This window comes from Achroia grisella, unplaced genomic scaffold, assembly GCF_030625045.1.
Source record: "Achroia grisella isolate CSIRO2021 unplaced genomic scaffold, CSIRO_AGI_Agris_v1 utg402, whole genome shotgun sequence".
In the NCBI taxonomy this organism is placed as follows: Eukaryota; Metazoa; Arthropoda; class Insecta; order Lepidoptera; family Pyralidae; genus Achroia; species Achroia grisella.
In genome coordinates, this window is record NW_026712841.1 from 5,841,176 (window position 1) to 5,864,482 (window position 23,307).

At 31.3% G+C, this 23,307-nt stretch overlaps 1 protein-coding gene across 1 annotated transcript; it reads right to left on the reverse strand.

Moving 5' to 3' along the window:
• Positions 1-644: 644 nt before the first annotated feature.
• On the reverse strand, positions 645-22,560 carry LOC131844396 (protein takeout-like). Its single transcript, XM_059193278.1, has 5 exons — positions 22,259-22,560; positions 5,801-6,041; positions 3,908-4,041; positions 1,969-2,118; positions 645-1,069 (listed from the first exon to the last, which is right to left on the reverse strand). Exons 1-5 carry the CDS (start codon positions 22,353-22,355, stop codon positions 918-920), a joined length of 774 nt encoding a protein of 257 aa, XP_059049261.1. The 5' UTR covers positions 22,356-22,560; the 3' UTR covers positions 645-917.
• Positions 22,561-23,307: the final 747 nt, after the last annotated feature.

The following is a 23,307-nucleotide window of genomic DNA, read 5'->3' on the forward strand; positions in this document are numbered from 1 at the left end:
GATAATTTTATTATATCAATATAAATGTTATCTGGTTTTGTTACAAAACTACCCTACATCATCACAATCATTCCTATAACATAATTTTACAACTAGATAGTGTTCACTTTAAATTAATTTAACGCTTATCAAATAACTCGATTACTAATTTTGGTTGTTACTTAAATAAATAAAGCTTAAAATTTGTATATTAATTATAATACAATATTCCTTACGATATTTCTATATTCTTAAGTAAGTATAAGACGCCAGAATTAGAATTATAAGAAAGAAAAATCTTGCTGGCACCGGTGGCTTTGCTCGTATATATTTTTGTAACAAAGAGTTTGTTTGTATCAGGCGGTATGGAAATCTATTAGAGATAAAATTTCCATGTCCTTTTACTTTTCCAATGTTCAAAATTGAATGATATGAAATAAGCTTTCATCACCTGTTTTGCTTGCCTAAGGGATGAAATTCACAAAAAGTCCTCAGATACATCTTTAATTTTTATTAATCTAAATTCAGACCCCAGATGGTAGTTTGAATTTTGCATAAAGAAATATTTGTTTGCAAAATACTGAAATACGCATTTCTCAGTTTTTATTAATAAAAAATAGGGATTTACTAATGTAATTCATGACCTATTTTTGCTTTGGGGTGGAAATGTCGAACAACTTCTAATTACCATTTTATGTACTTTACAAATATCAATATTTCATACAATTTTTGAACCACAGTTTCACCCATTTAGGGATGAATTTCCAAATATTCTTTCTTAGCGAATGCTTTTATCATAGAGGAAATCTATGTTGTTATATATTGCAGTTTTTTTAAAACTAACAGTTTAACTTGTGCGTTCATAGATCAATCAGTCAATTAGGTCACGCCTCTTACATATAAACAAATTTACACCATTGTAAAATATATCAAAATATCTAAGGTTTCAGCCAAACGTCGATAGGCACTTTAGAGAAGGCCATATTTAGAAATGCTTTGGCGTGTTTCGCGATGGACACGCAGGCGGCGGGCCTCATCTCCTCAATGATTTCTGCTGCGTTGTTATTTAAAAACTGATTCATTGCTTCACCTGGAATTATAGATGATGACATTCATTATTACATGATAAGGGGGTAAACACTTTAGTCTGCAGAAATGGTAAGGAAATTGGCAATACATATAAGCAACTATTGCTTATATGCCACTTTCTTCTAAAGTAATATAAAAAAGGCTCATTCAGTAGCTAATATATAAGTCGTTCGACTTATCGACTTATCGATATAGATCGATTCTTTTTTTTTGAGAAAACTATGTCTCATAAATTATATCACACTAACTGATCCACGAGACTTCGTCTGTATCACACTTATTATAATATATCGCCCAAATTATATAATATAATTTTAAATTATATACTATGTGTTATTCCGATATATTATTGTTATGTTACTGTAAAGTTTCATAGTAATCTGTTCAGTGGTTTTTTCGTGAAAGAGTAACAAACATCCACACTCACAAAATTCCGCTTTTATAATATTAATAAGATCATATTATCAAATTACTACTTTTTTACAAACAAACTAACGCCATCTATTTCCATGTGTAGTAGTTGAAACTACCGTCATAGTAATGTAATAAATAATTAATCTGTCTGTCTTGCTGTTGCTACTTGTGTTTTATTCTCAACTATCTGTTCCGTTAAAAGTTGTTTTGCCATATAAATTACTATCTCTATTAAAATATATGGATTGATGGGGTGAAAATTTAGGGTTGTGTGTATAAAAAATATGTCACAAAAGATAAGAAAAACATTTTTGGGGTGGGTTGGGTGTTGTCTATTTATATCATGTATACATTTTTAAAAATAATATTTAAGTAAATATCTATCTGTTGTCTAGTACCCATAACACAAACTCTGCTTAGCTAGGGACTATATAGCGTTGTGTGAATTATCCTGGGCTATTATTATTATATTATTGAATTACTCACCAATAACGCTCCCGAAGTTAACAGTGTCCCTGACTCTGAACCTGGACGTCCTTAATTTGAAGTCCACGAGCATTCTGTCGGCCGTCATGTACTGGACTCCATCCCTTTCAACCTCCTTGCCGAAAACCCTACCGATCGCAGCCACGTCCCCTGGAAATAATTGAACGACATTATTTGGTGACATCCAGCTATGATATGCTGATGATAATAAATAAATATCATCTCTTACTATTCAGACTCCAAGCAGCTTATTTTTAAACTTTCGTGTTTAATACACATTATTTATAATATTAACCGGATCATAACATAATATATATTATGGTATTTAGAAAACGTCGCGAGAGGTAAATATTTTATTTACCATAAAATTATTCGTGTTAATTTTATGGAAAATAAAATATTTACCTCTCTCGACGTTTTCTGGCCCGGGTTTTTTTATGCATATTAATGGAATGATGCTCCCACCTACGCTGAACGGTTTACGCTGGCGGGGCATCAGTGGAGGAGGATAACCTGACATGATACATTGCTAGCAGTGGGCTTATTAGTCTATATTACTAACAATGCCCTTCCTCGCCCGTCTAATCCCGTTAGCGCCCGGTTAACAATATAAATAATACCAAGCAGCTTGCTTCGTAAGCTTTATTGAGTGTTAGACACAGATTCAGTCAGAGGAAGTAATATTACAGGATGATAATTATAATTATTTATTTATTTGCTTGCTACATGGTAATTTTGATCTTATAGTGTTATAGTATAATAAAAGTACACGACATTCAGCACAAATATTAAAATTGATATCATAATTATTTTAATACAATATGTCATTAAATTTCTTTCGAACTTTCGTTAAACAATATAGTGACGGTAGATGAAGAAAAAACTGCTGTCACCTATCTACATTGACATCGCTGTTACTCCAGTCAGCTCGTGACCATGGCTAGTGCCTAGTCCTAGTCCTAGTCGAAACGTCGAGAGAGGTAAATACCTTTATTTGCCATAAAATTATTCGTGGTAAGACCCGGTTAATAATTTAAATATTGTATATTAAACACGAAAGTTTAAAATTAACTATTAAATTTCTTTTCATTAGAAACATCATAAAAGGCACTACAATAAAATAATAAATGTCAGTATTCCACTTATGTCAATAAATATTATTAAAACTATAATTACATGAAGTCAAAGATAAGAGGCGTGACATCTTTCTCGTCTGGAATGGTAATGCTTTACTGGTTTCACGGGTATCACATGATAACATGTCTATGATTTTCATACATGTAGACAACGGTTACCGATCACCATCAGATGAGGCGTCAGCTTATTTTGTTTACTCGTCCAATTACATAAAAGAAATCATCTAATGTGACTTTCCGAATGGTTGTAATTGTGTGAAGGAATACTTTAGAACGGCTGAGAATTATTTTTTATTTGTATTTATAAGTGTGAATTGTATTAAAGGTTTATTTGTACTTTGGAAAATCCAAGCAAGCATAAATATACGTATAATACTTATGCTTGCTTGGATTTTCCAAATATTTATAAATACTAGCTTAGCCAGACCGACGAACAGTACAGTATATCCTAGACCGTAAATCTTATTAATATTAAGTGAAGTTTGAATAGACGGATGGATGGCTAACAGCAAAACAATATAAGAGTAACAAATCATATGGATGGATGTTTGTTACTCTTTTACGCCAAAACTACTGAATGGATTTTGATGAGACTTTACAGTAATATTATACACGAAAATATTCGTACAGTTGAAACCGAGGGCACAGCTAGTGCCCCCTACATGTAAATTTATGACTGTCTGTTTAGATCTGAGAGCGTATAAACAAACTCACTTTTACATTTATATATTTATCATTATTATTATTATTATCAATATAAAATACAAGTGAAAAGATCATGATTAAGATGACGGTATACTAACTGAACTCAGCCCAGAAGTCTCCTTGTGATCGGACTGGGAAGAGCAGAACTTGACCGGACACCTCGTACCGGCCTGTCATCTCGATATGCGGCAGTAACACTCCCATGTCAATACGCAGCTTCTTGAGATCAGACCTAAAATGGAAACGTTTTCAAAACTGTACAAAATCTATAGGAATATATAAAATTGAATGTATCTGTTTATAATTTCAAATTAATAACCTTTCTCTAAATGGATATGTAGTACATCCGGTACTTGCATAAAAAAATTTCTTTATTTACACTATATGCATAGGAATATAATTTTACATAATAAAAAAAAATATGAATTTAAAAAAAATGTCTATCAAGTCTTTTAGTCGCAGATAGTTAATGTTATAAGGAGTAACTTAGGTTACTTTCATTTAAAATGAAAATATTTTAATTCCATATGGATAAAATCGCAGGCAATAGCAAGTCTATGTATGAAGCCGTTTTTAATATCTCGCATTTCCTTTTAAATTTGTCTAAATTATAGAACCTTCATTTATTAGTAATGGCGTTTCGAAATTGTTTTTCTTTATTTTTACATTATTTTTACGTAATTGAAATAGCAAACAAGCTGACAGCGCAACTGTAAGTGGTAACCGTCACTTATATACATGAAATAGCACTACTACTAATATCGTTATCATATAACGGCCGTGATACCACTCAAGCGCTGTCAATCTGGAGAAGTAAGATGTTATGCAGCTTATCCTGTAATTTCACGCCTTATATCACCGAAATACAGCTTTTAAAGCAAACTGCTTGGCGCCTGAAAAGTCTACTTCCATAACACTTTTCGGTACTTAGAATTCTATTCAAAATTAGAACAAAATAATTTTATGAAAACTCTAACACAAAATAATTTGAAACTGAGTAATTAAGTAACTTATGTTTTTGTACTAAACTAAGTACAAAAACATAAGTAGGTATACAATGTATAATAAAAAAGTATTTTCAAAAACTCTAACATAATTATATTATGTACATTGTTTCACCATTATCCATCCTTACATAAGCCACTTCGCAGCCAACAGATGGTAACGGTAGATTGGTCTATTTCGACATCCTTACACTCACTTTTTACTGCGAAATGGCAGGTAAAACAATATTGCAACATTACAATGTTTTCTGTATTTATTTAACTTTCATTTACATTGTTATAGTACAAGATAATAAATTATTCACTGAGATGAGTGACTGAGGATCTCTTCAAGTGACATATAGCCATATCAATTATGTAGACTTTGAACAAAGTCATCTATGGTATGTGGATGCCTCTGTATCATTTATTATGTCAGGTGCTAAGCAGCTTGCTTTGTAAGATACTAGCTATTCGGCCCGGCTTCGCACCCATGTATTATATGTATATATAAACCTTCCTCTTGAATCACTCTATCTATTAAAAAAACCCAATCAAAATCCTTTGCATAGTTTTAAAGATATAAACATACATAAGGGCAGATAGCGACAGCGACTTTGTTTTATACTATGTACGATACTCGTAATTCATTTAAGAGGATAGGCAGTGGGTAGAGCAGTGAAATTATAGAATGTGGAGGCCTGGCATGTTAGTTCTCTGGAATAGCAACTTGTTTCTATAAATGGCAATGAGTTATACTATGGTAATCACACAGACGAGCTTGCTGTTCGCCTGCTGATAAGAGATTACCGCCGTCCATGAGCAACACCAAGAGAATTCCAATTACGTTGACGACATTTTGAGAAGGAATAAGCTCTTTTTTACCTTGAAGGTTTAAGGAATATGGAATCGGTTTAGAAATACCTGATAGAAGATGATTCCACAACGTTCTGTTTATATATATAGGGTGGGGGGATATGACAAAAGTAGACATGTAAATGGCCTTACCTAATCTTAGAGATAGTGTAGTTACTGGGTCCTTTCACCGTAATGTTGGTAAATGCTGCTGTAACCCTGACAGGTCCGACGTCGTTCTCCATGACCAGTCGATCGATTATTAAAGGCTCTACTTTAGGAACTCCAATGTCAGGTAGGCCTCGGGCGAGATACGGCCGCAGGTGGTTGAATGAATTCTTGATACAGGCATCCAACTGAGGGTCACTCCGACTGCATGGTAAGATGTATTCCGCTGGAAATTAAGAAAATTTTATTTTAAATACGTTTACTTTTGATTGCTTTTTTAAAGACCATTTATCGATCAGCAATTGGCTATTTGGTCAAGTTATCAGAGTGAATAATCTTTAATAAGTTGATAACTCATAAGATTATAAGTCATAACAACCAGGAAATGATAACTAATTTAAAGATAAATTCTTCACGATAAGTTGACCTATCGTCAAAAAGTTTGCAGTATTAAGATTATGTCATTTTTATATGACAGACAATGGGAAACTAGCTGACCGACTAAATTTCAATGTGTCATGCCTCTATATGACTTGTTACAAGCGTATGTTAAAGATTCATCAAACATCCAAAAAAGTTTCAAAAAATAAGTAAATAAACGAAATGACAGGAGATTTTGAAAAACAGTTATGTTTAGTAAGACCACGAGAACCGCGTTTTTTTATTAATGTATGTATAATTATACGCACGACTTCGCTGACCGTATGCACTTTTGGAGTGCCAATAAAGAATGGTCAGATTAGAGAGTAATCAAGTTAGCTACCTCATCATGGCGAATTCATTAGAAATTAACTTAAACGGTTTCCAAAGGAGACCACGTGGAAGTAAACTTACTTAGTACATTGCTAGCAAGGAAAACAAGAGAGCTCAATGCTAATAATCTCCTCATCTCATAAGAAATGTGTTCTAGTGCCTGTAGGAAAATATGGTAAGAGAAGAAGAAAACGTTGAAATTGCTGTTATATCTCGCTGGAAAGTATAGTACACATAGCACAGCGGTTATGAGTAGAGTGGTTATCACATGGTAGGTATAATTCTCCATGAAAATTTTAACTCATAAATAAGTTTATAAGAATAAAAAAAAGATTTTATTAATTTTATTTAGGTTATTGGAGCACATTTGCATTCTTTCATATGACTATATATTTCATGTGACCAATTTTATTACATTGTATTTTCTATATCTACCTACTCAAATACCAGTTTATGTAACATTAAGTGTACCAGTGGGTGAAGAAACCGGTCCCAAGGTGACGAAAGTACAATGACCGATACTTTGAAAAATTAATAGTGAAACGTACACGCGATATTATTATTAAGCGCATGAATTTATTTATATCATTATAATCTTTGCTGTTGGCAAATAACGCCAAATGAAAAATTTACGAAATTGTAGGATAATTTTTGCAGTTGTTATTATGAAGGTCCACTCCACAAATGTACCAGAATGGCAGCCAGTTGGGAGAAATGGCGAGTTGTCGTAAGGCGGATGACATCTGCCTATTACTCCACTTCATAATGACCACGACCTTTGTGTCAAGGGCATATCGAATAAGAAGAGAAGTATTATTAGATTATTTTTCAATTATGATGACCCCTCCTGGTACTGATAGGTATATGCTGATAGAATACAATGATAGATAATAAATAGGCACCGGATGAAATTCAATGTGATGACTATCAAAATTTCAAAATTTAAAATATCTTTATTCATGTAGGTCTATTACAGAATCTTATGATATGTAAAATCTACTGTCACTTCGGAATGATTTTGAGATTGAGAAGAACTGATAAGAAACTCAGCTCGCTCTTCCATATCCATAACAATATTTATAGTCTTTATTTAAAAAACGAAATGGCACTCAAAATGATTGATTATGTGATAAAGAAATATTTTTGAAATAAATAAATTCCATTTTCATCAGAACTTCATTACGATAGTTTGAGGAGCTGCTCTAATCTAAGTCTACGTACCATAAAATTTTGTATGCGATAGATTGATCGAATCAAGTTAACTCAAGGATGAGCACTGATCTAACAAATTTGCAAGTCAGCGCTCTATTGTGCTCTACATGCATAGAATAGCACTGTTACAAACTAGCGTAAATTTAAAGAGTACAAAAGTAATACTTCATGGAAAACACTTTAAAATATAATATGAATTTACTAATTAGTCAGTACTGAATTATTATCCAAAGATTATTTTCGATATTTTCTGTTTGTTGTTTTTAGTTAGTGAACTGGCTACACACCACAATTTTTATACCACAGTTTACCAAACCTATCTTAATATTTAACTGACAACACAGCGTTCAAATTCAGCAGGAATATATTATTCTTTTTTATTTAAAAATAAAATAGAGGGCATGTCCCTTGCTGATGAAGTAGTTTATTATATCTGAAAATGTTTTAGAAATCGTACGTATGGTATTTGTTGAGTATATCCCTTATAAACAAACATCAATTTGTTTTCTCTTTATAATGTTAGTTTAGATAAATATTTATTTACATTTCATTCATACAAATATTAACTGCGTCTCATTATATTTATTATTTAGTGGACATAACTAAACTTATCGTGGCTAATATAATATTTAATTTAGATATAACTATTTGAGGATATGGTATATATGTAAAAGTCAAATATTATTTACAATTAACATATAATAATATTATTTAAATTATTATAGAGGTTAAAAACTTTATAAAAATCTGTAAATTTGACTTACTTAAAGAAAAAAAACCAAAATATGAAATGGTTTTGAATGTAACTCGATACAAAATAGACCATGTGAGATAATTTTATCTTAGTCCATAATTATAATAGTAATAACGAACACGATATATTTATATAGATATATATATATATTTTAATGCCTATTGTTTAAAAAGTATTTTTTGTTTTTAATACCACCAGTGTTAGCTAATAAATATGATAAATCTATTTTTAACACTAGTGATAAAGTGATAATAATGTCATGCCTAAATAATTGCGACCATAACGATGTTATCATGTTTCACATTTTAATTAGCCTGGAGCTATTTGTGTAAAATTATTTACATATCGTTGATATAAAATGTTATTAAATTTTATTTCCACGTATGATTACAAAATATAAAAGTAGGTAATAGCTTCTAGATTTAATCGAATGGCAAAAAATATATCCAGAATTTCTAGAATAGGCATTTTTCAATTCAAATTTCACAATGAATCGAATAGCAAAAATGTATAAAATGAAATGGTAATTCCTGAAATAAGTACATTTAAGTCAAAATCAAATATACATTTAAAAAAACGATGTTAAATGTAATTGAAATGAGGAAGATCTTAAGTCATAAATATAAATTTATATTTACCTATATTCTAGTATTAGCTTCATATGATGGAAAAATAATAAATAAGCTATTTCTCAGTCCATGTAATGATTTGGTCCCAAAACTAAAGGAGGAAAAAGTATCCTACTGTCGAAAACTCATCATCCATCTTGATACCCTAACTCACATAATACCCTTACTTAGTAAATAAATCTTCAGCTAGTAAACATCGATCACACATGTTGGAACTAAGTGATCTCCTACAGTGCGGTTTCAGAGAAACTTCCTCCCTCGTACACATAGATTGTGTGAATATATAGAATGAACTATCAGCCGAGGTTTGCTCAAGAGACTACAGCATGGTCAAGAAGTTTATATAAAGTTTCTTAAAGGACCGAACCTTAAGAACACGTGATACCCCTGGTGTTTCAAACGTCCATATATACGGTAACCGTTACCGTACCGTACAGACGGACCGTATGCAAACATACATTTGCCAACGTCATAATAAAAAAAAATTCGATACCAGTCTAATAACAATAACTAAAGTAAAATTGAAAATATCGACGACCTTGGTGGTATAGCGGTCCAGCACACCGCTTTATATCCAATGGTCGCGGGTTCGATTCCTCGCACGGCACAAACATTTGTATTCACGAGTATGATTGTTTGTATCGGTCTGGGTATTTTCAATGTATAATATGTATGTATTTACGAAAAATGTATATATCTATGTATTTGTATCAGTTATCTAGTACCCATAACACAAGCTTTAGCTAGCTTAACTTGGGACTAGATGGCGCTGTGTGAATTGTCAAAAAAAAAAAAAAACAGTTTTTGGATAAATGTATTGAAAATTAACTAATCAATTTTTACCTGATCGTTCATGTGATCAATTTGTGTCAAAAGCTCAATATTTCGAATGTCCATTTTTATATCGTCTTTTTATAACACAACAGTGATAATCAAATATACAGTCCATCTAATGGTAAATAGTCATAGTAACCTACATATGTTTGAAAAACCAGAGATGTCATACGATACAGGATTATTTGTAGAATAGATATATGGCAACCCATATATCTATTCTACAAATAATCCTGTATATATATATATATATAATTATCCACTAATATATACCTGACTATAACGAACCAGAACGATACCTGCTAATAGTAACTGTCAACAGAATATATCTGTATTCTGTATCTATAACATTAAATGGAGTGATTAATTGCAGTGCAGTACAGAAACGTTATTTTACACCTACCATAGACTTGACACACTTTTTCCCACCAAAAATCATTAGGTACATTGCCATGTTTCACATTTACTCTAATGTATTTGGGACACATACTGCTTGTTATGCAACTTAAACCTACATAATTAAATCGACGCATTACACTACAAATATTATCTTTACGAATTAAAATTTATGTAGTAATTATAATAATATTTCCACATCATATCGCTACTACAGATTATTTATAAATATATACAAGAAACAACAACAGTTCGTTATTTTATAACAATAAGTTTTATATTCCCTATAGACATCTACGTTAGTTTTATTTTTTGAAATTGGAATTAGTTATATTCTGTAGGCAGAATATTTAAAAATGGCGTATAGAGTTTGACCAAAGAAATAACTGTGCAGGCTGAGACCTCTTGTCCGTTAGAGCGAATGTTAAAATAACGTTCAGAAGCGGATAAAATGTTCTAATTGAATTAATATTTTCCATTTAATTTGGTTTGAATATTATTTGTAGAAAAACACATTATTTATGTATAAATTCTTATATAAGTTTAGAGAATCAATATATCATACGGTTAAAAACAACTACACTATGTCAAAAAAGCTAGATATCGGCTTCAAAGTTTCAATTTCAAAGTAAAATGTCTTTAAATATAATGTTTAGAGGTTTAACGCATAACAATAAAACGCGCTGTTTTATTGTTAAGAGTGTGATGTAGGTACCTAGGTACGTATAATATTTAATCAAAGTCAAACATGTATTAAAACAGTCTGGATCAGTGGCGGATCGTGAATTTGTGAGGCCCTGGGTTAAATCTACTAAGGGACCTACTTAATTATATTACTCAACTAAAAAAATACAACCACCAAACACAAGCGACAATAAATTCCCCGTTCCCTTCGATAGACGCGCACTTGCATGTGTTGATTGATCTCAGGGTTGCCAACTTTATGACAGGTTTTTTAACATTCTAGATATTTTTTTATATTCTAAATATTGTTTCAGTGTAGACTGGGGGCCGTTTGTGTCCTCGGGGCCTAGGGCTGCAGCCTTTTTTTGCAGTCAGACCAGGGGCGGATCTACCTAAGGGCTTTTCCCTTAGGTAGATCCGCCCTGGTCTGGATTGTCTAGCGGTTTAGCATTTTTTTATTATTTATTTTTCGTACGGTACAAACATTTATATTCATGAGTAGGATTGTTTGTATTGGTCTTGGTGTTTTCTATGTATGTATTTACAAAAATATATCTGTCTATTTATATATATATATAACTTGGGGCTAAATGGCGGTGTGTGAATTGAACAGGGCTATTACTATTATTATTATTATTATTATATTTTTTATAAGATACGCCCTTATTTTCCATAAACTGAAGGTTCATGTCCTTCTTTGCACATCATTTTTTTCGTCGCTTCTTTTGCTTTGCGAAAATATGTACATATTGTGTCTGTGTTTATATCTAGATGTTACAGCTTAGTCTTATTCCTATTTATACTACTAAATACTATTATTATTATTATATACATATTACTGGAAAAGCAGTGTTGTAGTCGGTTCGGAACTTCGCTACGCAAGAAATTGAACTTGAACGTCCGAATCTCGCATAATCAAGTTGCACAAGGTCACATTATATAACTGTGTTACGACACAGTGCCGCGACTGCGCTGACACAGAAACACAGTTACGGTGAGAAATCCATGTATTTTGCATTACGCCGCCAACAGATACATGTTTATGTGCTTTTCTTCTATCACGCGATATTAATTTATTCACATAATGACGCATCGCTTCTTAGTAAATTTATTCATTTATTTATTTCATAATTTCTTTTAAGTGCACACGTGCCGTTTTTGTTATGAATTTGTTTATTTATTTTTTATACATATACATACGCTTACTAATAACGTGCATAGTATTTCTGTATTATTACAATTTATTATTAAATATGTATTCCTTACAGTCTATAATTATATGCAAAATGTAAATAAATAACTCAGTAAAGATTTAAAAAAAATGTATTAATTTTTTTTATTGTGGTACCAGTAGTACCTACCAGTGGCAAAAATGTTTATCTTTATATAGAATTTTTATATATTTAATTTTATGCACAAATGTGGTAATTTTTTAAGTACAAATAAGTATTGCAGTAATACTTATTTGTTGTTAAAAATTTATCCACAGAACAAATTGAATAATATTTGAACGTAAATTAACTATTTAAGAATATACTGCTAGATGCCATTGCAAAGAATTATACATAATAGATGGTATAAACACTCGATAATAGTTTGAATGGTGAAATATTCGCAAATGCCAAGTTCAAGTGTTAAAGTTGACAGCAAAACAGAAAGAAAAATAGGTTGATGCAGACTTTAAAGTATATAACCCGTCTTATATGTAGAACTTAGTAGACCTAAGAAGACTTTGTACGAAGATGTCTGCGCAGTTACCTCTTACTTATCTGTTTATACAGTTTGCTTTTAAACTATTCAGGAGAAGAGTGAGATATAACAGTGGGTATTACAGGGTGTAGAAGTATGATATCGTTATCACACTGTACATAATATATTGTATGCGACGACACTTACCATTAGGTGTGTCGTCAATTATTGTGTTGTTTACCATTCCAGTTAGATAAATCAGGCAATGCAATGTTTTATTAACAATTTTTTTTTATAATATCCTTGGAACCACAAACCAATGATAATTTCAGGATATTATTAATAAATATGTCATATTTATTATTCTAAAACTGTGGGTGGTATTTTGTACACTGTATTTAATGTCTTTTTTATTACTTATTAATTAATATATGCTAGGTCACAACCTTGCGCCTCAGTGTCATAGATAATAATGCTATAAATCTTATAATTTATAGTAATCACGCCGGAACTAAGGTTAGGTCCGAAATTTATATCGGATGTTCGGAATTTATAAATTTTATATTGCTGTCCACTCTGAGACCATTCTGTAATATTTAGTATCAGCATTACACTTGTGCGAAGCCGGGTGGGTCGCCAGTTATTAATAATTTTAAAGTAAATTATTATATTATTACTGTTTAAAATACAATACATTAAAAACTTAAAATATACTATAAAACCAATTTGATATTAAAGATAATAATTGATCTGGAATATCTATTTGAAATCTAGAATAAAATATAAATCAGCGTTTGGCTGTCCGAAATAACTTTATTAATATTTTACTACAGAGAAATAAATATAAATTTAGAATATTAGTAATCCAAGACTTTCAGAATTAGTAGCAAATGTTTACTTAGTATGTATTAACACATACGTTTTCAAACAAATATAAACTTGACCTTGGATTTTAATATTAGTAAAATCCATTAGCACATACTATTTAATTGCAGAAGCTAACATTGTTACGACCAAAAAGGAGTTCGCTATATTGTTTGATGCGGTACATTAATATCTATTATCTATTTTAAAACACAGTACTGGATAAACAGAGTCGTAAAGGGTATACCAAAATACATCAATATACAAGAAGATAAACGTTATTACATTATTAATGAAAATGAACAATACTAGAACAAAAATAGAATAAAGTTAAATCTTTATTTACTTTAGAATATGCACGCTTCTGAATTATTTGAATCCATATATTATGTTGCGATACATATAAAAAATGAAAAAATGTAAAATGTTTATTTCTTTAAAAATCAATTCGGTAACAAAAACACAGTGTTGGGATAAGTAAGTAAGCAACAGTAAGCATAGAAATTCCTGTGTCAGGTTCATCCCGCTAACATATGTAGGTATACACTATTGCCACTTGGGTAATATAATTGCCTTTTCTTATCTTTAGCGTGTTCAAAGACAAATATTAAATTTGGAAAAGCCACAATACGCTGGCTTGAAGTAACTTCACCGCTAAGATACACATGACTGATCTCTTTCATCTAATTACTCAGATATGAAATCCAACTGATGCAACCATCCGACCACCATGCGTAATTGCATTGTAATTCGAGTTGAAACACCGTCTTAACCCATTTCTCACATAGCGATATGATTGTGACACGACTAGGAAACAATATGGAACAAACTTTGTGAATTCGCATGCATTTGAGACAAAAATTTTGTTATTGTATTGACGATAAAAACATCAAGTGTATCGTTTCGTAAATTCATTGTTATTGGTAATAGGAGTGAGAATTATATAGTAGGTGCTAGAGGTGGGTGGTAGTAGAGTTTGTGTGGGAGTTGTTTAGATACCACCTGTTTTTTTTAATGGTACACAATGCTGTAAAACCCTCTTGGTCCATTATGTGTCAATAAGCATAGACAATTTGAAATCATAAAAGAAACTACTTACTATCTGCGAGGTTTTCACTAAAATTACATCATGGCATTTTTCAAAAAGAGCATATTTAAAATTTCTTCAATTTTCTTTTGTGCTGTCACTATTTTTTTTACGACAATCGTCTTTCTGTGTGGTAGTCAAATATTATTTTCATACTATTAGGACATCGACAGTTGATATGAATCTGACAAATCAATTTGAAATTACAGCTGTACGGTAATATACATTCTTAAAGTTTATTGTACAGTAAAATCATTCCATTATTTAATAACATATACTGAGGAAAACTAAGTCATATATTAATATGTACAGTGTGTATTGTCTATGGTCATGGAGGAAGATGCCGGCTAGAACTGTCAGGTAACTAAAGGAGCCGCAATCCGGACATCGCGATATGACTACCAAAATGTTTCGCAAGCAGAACGCAACTGCGGTGTCAAGGCTGCGCGTGCGACGCGCTCACCTCCGCAGCTACGGTTCACAAGCACCGCAAAGAAATTATATATTCATTTCTTTTTTTTTCTACTCTAATGCTGTTGGCCCCAACTGCCCTTTACAGCTTCACTAGACGATTGTGAAATTATATTGTAAATAAAATATGTAATAAAACAATTTACCACAGATACGAGTATCGTCCTAAAGGTTGACTGGTAGATAATAGACATTTACCATATTTTAGTTGTACAATAAAGTTATTCAAATAAAATAAAATATCCATATTTCGCATCATTCAACCTATTATTTATATTTATCGATTTTTTGTAATTGTATTCGTTAACGATACTAAATGTAGTTCTTAGTACTTTATAGTTTACATAAAATTTATGTTTAACATAACAATTATGAACATCTTTAGATCATTTAGCAGATAAATAATAGTAATACGTAAGTATTACTATTATTTATCTACATATATTGACAAATACCTACATACATAATATCACATCACTAGCGATTTATTATACATCAAATTAAAAGTTTTTTTTGTTTAGTTCATGTACATATTTTTTATTTCAAAGTGCGCCTCTGTTTATAACTTATAATATACACAGATGCACAATAACTTTCCTTAACTTGATAGACCCCAATAGTTCTTGATTCAGCTGCTTACTCAACCTGGAGGTCATCATAACATACGTGGCCCACACTCCAGGCACGTATTTAAAGCTGTCCATAAAGTTATTATAACCCATACAAATAAACGGACAAGGCTCGATGAATCTAAAATTAATTATTAACAATAGAATTCAATACCGGTACATACCATGTAGTATATATTTTTTCTTTAAATGGCTACCGTATGTATTGTACAATAATGCAATTAAATTTAATAGTCAGTGGTAAAGGTAATCTACTATAATATTATTACCGGTAGTAATACATAAAAAATATATATTTATTAATGTTTTGTCAACGTGTTTGAAATGTACATAGAAGGAAATAAATATAAGTAGATTATATATACTTTTTGACATAAATTTAACATAAACAATTCTAAAGACCTATGATTTAAGCTAAAAATTACTTAACACAATTATTTAACTTATTGTTAGATTAGTTCTTAGTTTTTAGCTTTTATTAGCCATTAATATTAACCAAAATACACGAATCAAGTAAGAGAATCTTTTCAAAGTAAACTACTAATTTTGGAATGATGAGTGTTGAAAAGAAATTATTTTCTGAATGTAATTGTAAAATGTATATATGTACATATAAAAATAAGATAAAGTAATACCTCAAAAGATGCATAATATCTAAAATCTGGATAACAACCTCTCGGAAAATGGGTCGGTACCTACCATCTAACTGAGAACTCTCATTGGTCAATTCAAATTGCGCGCGATTCCTAAACTTCCTGTTACTTCCATCGCTTTGCATACTCTATAATAATCACTCTCACAGATTGCAGGATAGCGAAATGTAAGATGTTTCATATAAAAAATGTCATAGTACCTTAAGTAATATTACTTATTATGACATCTGTGGCTAGTTTGTTTATAATGATTGTAATTTTATTGACTCATAAGGTTTCTACGTTCATAATCCGAATCTAGTTTTTGTGTCTCTGTTACGCTATATCTTTGCCGAATCTAAACGTAAAAACATTTTGATAACTGTTTCTGCAATAGACAAAGTTCGTTTCCGTGATGTTTATCCCACACTATTTCATCAGTTGTTGATATTTTTTTTTATCGGAGTAAACCAGTTATTCTTTGTAACAGTTATTTCACATAGTATTTATTGTATGATAATCTGCATTTTCCAATTTAGCATAATACGTTTTTAAACCGGAGACAATATATCCAAAGTTGTGATACTGCATATTTACCGCAGTTAATTTCATAAGAACCTAGCGCTATAAACTCCATGGGTATGGGAAACCAGGTTATGCCTGGAGAAAACTACACAATACACGGCTAATTTAGATTATGAGGTACAGAACTAAGCTAGCTATAAGTAATTTTAAAACTTTTATTCACATTTTAAATTTATTCACATTCTAGAGCGAAAGGGAAGCTCCCTTTCGCTCTAGAATGTGAATAAATTCAAAGATTGTTAAAATATTTATAGACACTAAAAAACTAATCAAATATTCATAAGTACAATAAGCAACAAAAAATATAAATGACCGATACGAGGATCACAAAAAAAGATAAATATTGCCCAAATCACGTGACCATATTGGCATACGCAATAAGGTTTTGTCAAACAAAAGTACATTCGAACATTGTTTGCAGAATACATCGCCCCTCGATTTCATCAACGGAACAAACTCATAAAACTTTAGACCTTGGCATGGATGGATCGCTTAATAGACTTTAAAATTATTCCCGACGACAACAGTAAATTAGTTGTCATTAACACTAAAATACTAAGTAACTTCAGCTCATAACTCGCATGTTCAAGGGATATGACCTATTGGCCTAAATTGAAAGTATTTAATACTAATTGGAGGCTTAAAGTGTTTAAGAACAACACAATTGAATCTACTATCGGTAGATTGATTAGCATTTAGGTTATATAAGAATTGGTTCAAGTTGTAAGGGCTACACACGAAATTGAAATAAAAATCAGAGGTATAGAAAACTATAAACTATAGCAACGGTAATAAGCGATTATATTAGTTTTAGTTTTTCGTGGAACATCTGTATTTGCATTAAATTTCTTATATTTGTATATATATCTGTATAATTAGACGTTTACAATTACTTTGTATTTAAAACTATGGAGCGTATACTATGTGACAAGTAGGGAGAGTTCGAGGGAAGAGTTGCCATATATATAATTATTGCCATATATTAATATATTATTGCTAAAATTAATATAAATATAGTGTTTCCCACAGGTAGTGGGATTAAAATAGGCTGGGTGGTCACAATACGTGAAAATTATGTGATCTAGAACCAATTTTCGTTGATGGCCTACCACTGCCTATTGCCCCTGATGATGGTGTCGTGTGTAACCCGTTTTAAGAGACTGTCATCAATTGACCATGTGCCACATCGCTTCGTAGACACTTGAAATTTTATTACTTTTGAACATAATTGTTTTAGGTATATAACCTATACAGTCTATCTGTTACTTAGGTATAAGTGTTGTGCCTCTCAGATATTACAGAGGGACATGTATAGTTTGGTATATTACTTTAATATTTGGTAAATTCAGTTTTCAAATTTCTTTTAAATACTTGGGTATTTATTCTAACTTTGAAATTGCTAATGGTATTTTTGCTAATTGGTATTTTTATCTTTTAAACTACTTCCCTTACCATCAGTGATTTCACTGTACCCCCCTCTCTCAAATAACAATACTGTCACAAGTTCTTACTTAATTTAAGGAAAGAGTAGATTGTATTTTATCATTTGAATGTCATTTGATTTTATTTTGTTGATGCGGTTGTGATTGTTTTTTTTTTTTTGTTTTAATAAAACATTGCGATAAACAATTGTGGAAATGAAAATGTCGTTCAGTATACGATAACCTTTAACAGCAATTTGTAAAGATCAATGTAACTGCGTGGTTTGATTGTTTTGACTACAAAGTGGCGCCGTTACCAAAAGACGCATACAACTGGAAAATGCGTTTATTGTAACGTTTCTTGACTTGTCTTCTTCAGACAGAAACGATGCGTTTTGGAATCTCTTGAATCAATTTTTATTACTGATATATTTCTTCACCGTAGTCTTCGATGAAAATATAATTGGCGATATTACAGGTTTCGGAGACAAAATGCCAAATAACTTCTTAATCTGCAATTCGATTAGAGAGTGAGACATGACAGTGAAAATACAGGTTTCGGAGACAAAATGCTCTAGTGCTCTAGAATGAATTACCATTCTAGAGTATGCATGCATGCATTAGCATGATGGGTAAGACGGGTGTCAGATGAGAACGTGCTGTCTGCGGCGCTCATACATCATACAGTATATACATATGTCCAGTTACATAAAAATATGATAACCTTTTTTTAACATGATAATCTTTTTATCTACCATAAAATTATTCCTTTTAAAACCCGTTTCCAAATAGTTTAAAAATAAGCAAAAATATTATCTTCTTTAATTGTGTTGACCATAGGCTATTATTGTGCAACCAAATCTTATTAGGTATACTATAGCACAAAAATTGACCGCGTGCGTTATGGAAAGTGGTACCATCTATTATGTACAGTTTGTTGATTGAATAATGATGTTAAACATAATACTCGAATAAATAAATATTACGTTAAGAGACAGTTTTTAAGAAAAATAATAATTCATGCAAATTATTCTCAACTTAATCTATTGGCCGAGCCAGAAGGTGGTTAAAAATTATATATATAGAGATGAACTTCTTAGCATTCAATGGATTCACTGTGCAGATGCCGGGTGATAAAGAGAAAACTCCAAGCAGTTCTGGGGACTTTTAACCAGGTTGTAGGTTGACTTACATAGGCAAAGTACCCTTAAGGGTTCTTTTGTCAACGTCCGTTAATACTCACTTTCGCCACTCGTCGTTCTCTCCCTCCCTAGTTAAATCTGATAGGAGCCTGCTACTGCAGCTTTAGATATATATTCTAATTAACTAATGTTCCTGGTTGGTTATAAATTTTAAAAAATAATCCTAAGACAGCGGACCTTGAAGATTTTTTAAAATTCAATTCCTCGATATCCAGAGAATCATACTTTTTTTGTATAGATAAATAAGGAAGGATGCATCTGCCTGCGCTAACGCCTTACGCCTGTGGTATTCACTAGACTGGATGGATAGAATATTAGATCTTATTGCTGACTGTGCGTGTACATTAATTTGTACTTGGTAATAATAATATACGACTGAACAGTTATATATAACAGTTATCTATTGGGAATATAACAATTTAAAATAGATATTATTTAACATTATATCGTAATGAGATGAGAGAGACGAGTATGAGGTTAGCCCATCATGGCAAATTCACCAGAAAATAGCCACAATGGTTTCCAAGGAAAATGAGCGGAAATTAACCTTTGCTATTGTTAGCAAAGGAGCCACTAGTAAACATTACCAACAATCCCCTTCTTTAAAGGATCATACTATTTATACAAATTGTACTTATGTTAACAAGGTTAAAAAACACATTAAGTTCTGTTAAGCCATTTCGGAGAGTAGCGTGCAGAATGCTATCCTCAGAAACTGCCAAATCTAATCTTCATAACAAAGCATTTTCGCCTAACTGCTATTCACAGATATACATTAAAGAAGAACATAACCTACTGCTATGATCAAGTGATTTTCGTAAAGGATTTCTATTTATATAGTTCTCAAATTTACACAGCGTCTGGTGAATTGGCGCTGTGTGAATTTAGCCCAAGTTAGACCCCAGTTAAGCTAGCTAAAGTTTCTGTTATGAGTACTAAATAACTGATACAAATACATATATACGTAAATACATACATATTATATATAGAAAACACCCAGACCGATACAAACAATCATGCTCTCAACCATGCTCATATACAAATGCTAAACTGCTACACCACCGAGGCCGTCAAGTATTCTCAATCAATCAGTGTACACTTACACTTCTTTTCTATCACTTCTAATCACGTCTAAAGAAAACGAAATATATATCAATAAACATATAAAATATATATATCTCTGTAGCCCGCAAATGTGTATGTCTAATTTATTGCCTAAGAAAAATATTTCGACACCGAACAAGTCAAAGTGTAGATCTGAGCGGACATGAAATATTTCTCAACATATAGCAACCTCATTTAAATACAATATTGATAGCCACATAACACACCTTGACTTGTACTGTAACCACACTTCGTTTATATAAATCACTACCTCATATTTTTTGGAGATAAAAGATAGCCGAAATAGACGAACATATCGTCTTCGAGGTACAAACTTTGAATTAAGTTTCATTAAAATATGTTCCACTGTTCAGCCGGGGAAACTAAATAGACGGGCTCGAAATTCATCATAATTCCTTTAAGTTTGACGAATTTCACTAAAACCTTAAATTTCTTTTAAATGAAATACGCTAAACATGAAGGATATTTGATGAATTTTGAGCCTATCTGTTTGTTACGTTTTATAACATATACAAAAAACTACGGCCAAAATGAAAACATCTTTCTTTGTTTCAAAGGTACAATTTTCCAGGCTAGATGCCTGGAAACATTCTGGAAAATTGGACACTCATAAAATTATTAGCACATAGAAGAAGCCAGGGTGGGCCACTAGTAACTAAATAAAACAGGTAAAAACGTGAGTCGAACTCTGGACACTGAAATTTGGACAAATAATGTAAACAGAACACAATGTCAGTATAGCTACAAGTAATAGTCGTTTAAAAGTTATTATGATTTCTATAATTTAAAGCAGATTAGCAAAGTATTTTAGGTAAATCTATGTTTGTTTCTGTACAGTTTTTCATATATATAAGTGTGACTATCTGTCTGTTTGGCTGTTTATTACCACTTATAGTTTAATTGTGAAATGGCTGGCTGTATCTCAATGCAATTTGATGTTAAGATAGACGGTATCATAAGAATGGATAACGATTCTTTTATCCCAAAAAATATATTTTATATAGGTGATCAAAGTTTAGTTACCTTTTATATGTGTTGACTTTTATAAAAGTTTTTTGTATTTATTTGGTTTCTTTCAATCATCCCTTCTTAGTTTCTGTATGAAATAATAATATTTAGGAATATTCAATTAAATAATAAAAATGGCATTATGTCAAATAACGTAATATCGCGAGGATAGGTAAGGAAATATTAGTTTGTCGCTTAAATACATATGCATTTACTGAAAATAAATTAATACAATAGCATTTCGAAAGTTTACTATATAATTTATGTTGGTATTTTGTAGGTATTTAAGTAAATATTGTTAATGAAAGTATAAAATTATATGAGGGTGTAAAAGTGTGTTAAAGAAGGACCCTCGCATGTATTTATGTAACCAATTTTACATTTTCTCATACTGAATAATAATATTTTAGTTTAGCATTATTAATCAATATTTATTAACAGTACTTAAATAATTATATAATTACTTACGTGTTGTGAGTAAATTATCGTTTTCAGCCGCTTCACCGTTGTGGGAGAATACCGCAAGGTAGAAAACCATTAATGATGCAATGCAATTGATAGCCATTGTTTACTGTCGTTTATATTACAATAGTAATTATTATAGAAATTAATTTTATTATTATGTTTAATAACTTAAACAATTTTATAACAAACAATCCATTACATAAGACAATCACAATAGCACTCGTTCTGAATTCAAAATTGTAGTTTAAAAAATATATTTGAATTTGACAGTTCGAAATTTGATTTTGCCGCGTCCGCTGCACAACAGAATCAGTTGGCAATAGGCGCGTATACAGAGTGTTGTACGAGCGCGCGTTTCATTTGTTTGAAGTGAAAGCCCCCGTCGATGAGTTTTATTCGAGTACCATTTTCGTCATCCCCTTGGCGAACCCCCACTAACACAAACTATTTCTAACACCATGTGTGTAGATCAAAAGAATCATAGAGTATAATTGTCTATCAGATTTCATGGTAACTATCTGCTCATAGTAATCTTGGCTGACCATTATGTTATGTCATATCATGTAACGCGCAGCTATTCGGAACAATTACTACTTGTTAGCCAATAGCATTAAAATTGACTAATATAATAGTTTGTCTGCATACTTTATTTTTTATAATACGTAGGTATAAAGTCCTTATTAAAAATTCTACTATATAATGTTCTTGCAGTAGTGGTAATTTAAAGGGCTAAATAAACTATGGATTTTATTTCATTTTAGGGTCTGTTTGTTGTTTGTTTGTATATTTTTAATATTCTATTATTTCCCATAGGTTTGTATTTCATCTCACATGCACTCCTTAGTTTGGAACTAGATGGTGCTGGGTGCTGTTTTTTTTTATGTATTATGACATCTTCGTATTTCCTCAGTCGTGGATATTCATCTTACCAATAAACTCTACAACATACTGCTTTTTCTCCTGGCTTTCATAACATTTCATAAATGTCCAATTAGCTAATAACATTATTCGTACGGATTCATATCAATGCATATTAGATAAGCTGATCCGTC

What these genes read in the sequence shown, in the direction of transcription:
- LOC131844396 (XM_059193278.1), bottom strand. Translation starts at nt 22,355, where the DNA reads ATGGCTATCAATTGCATTGCATCATTAATGGTTTTCTACCTTGCGGTA. An exon ending in TACACTATCTCTAAGATTAG is followed by an intron (nt 4,042 to 5,800) that starts GTAAGGCCATTT and finishes TTTCCATTTTAG; the next exon opens with GTCTGATCTCAAGAAGCTGC. An exon ending in TAACTTCGGGAGCGTTATTG is followed by an intron (nt 1,070 to 1,968) that starts GTGAGTAATTCA and finishes CTATAATTCCAG; the next exon opens with GTGAAGCAATGAATCAGTTT.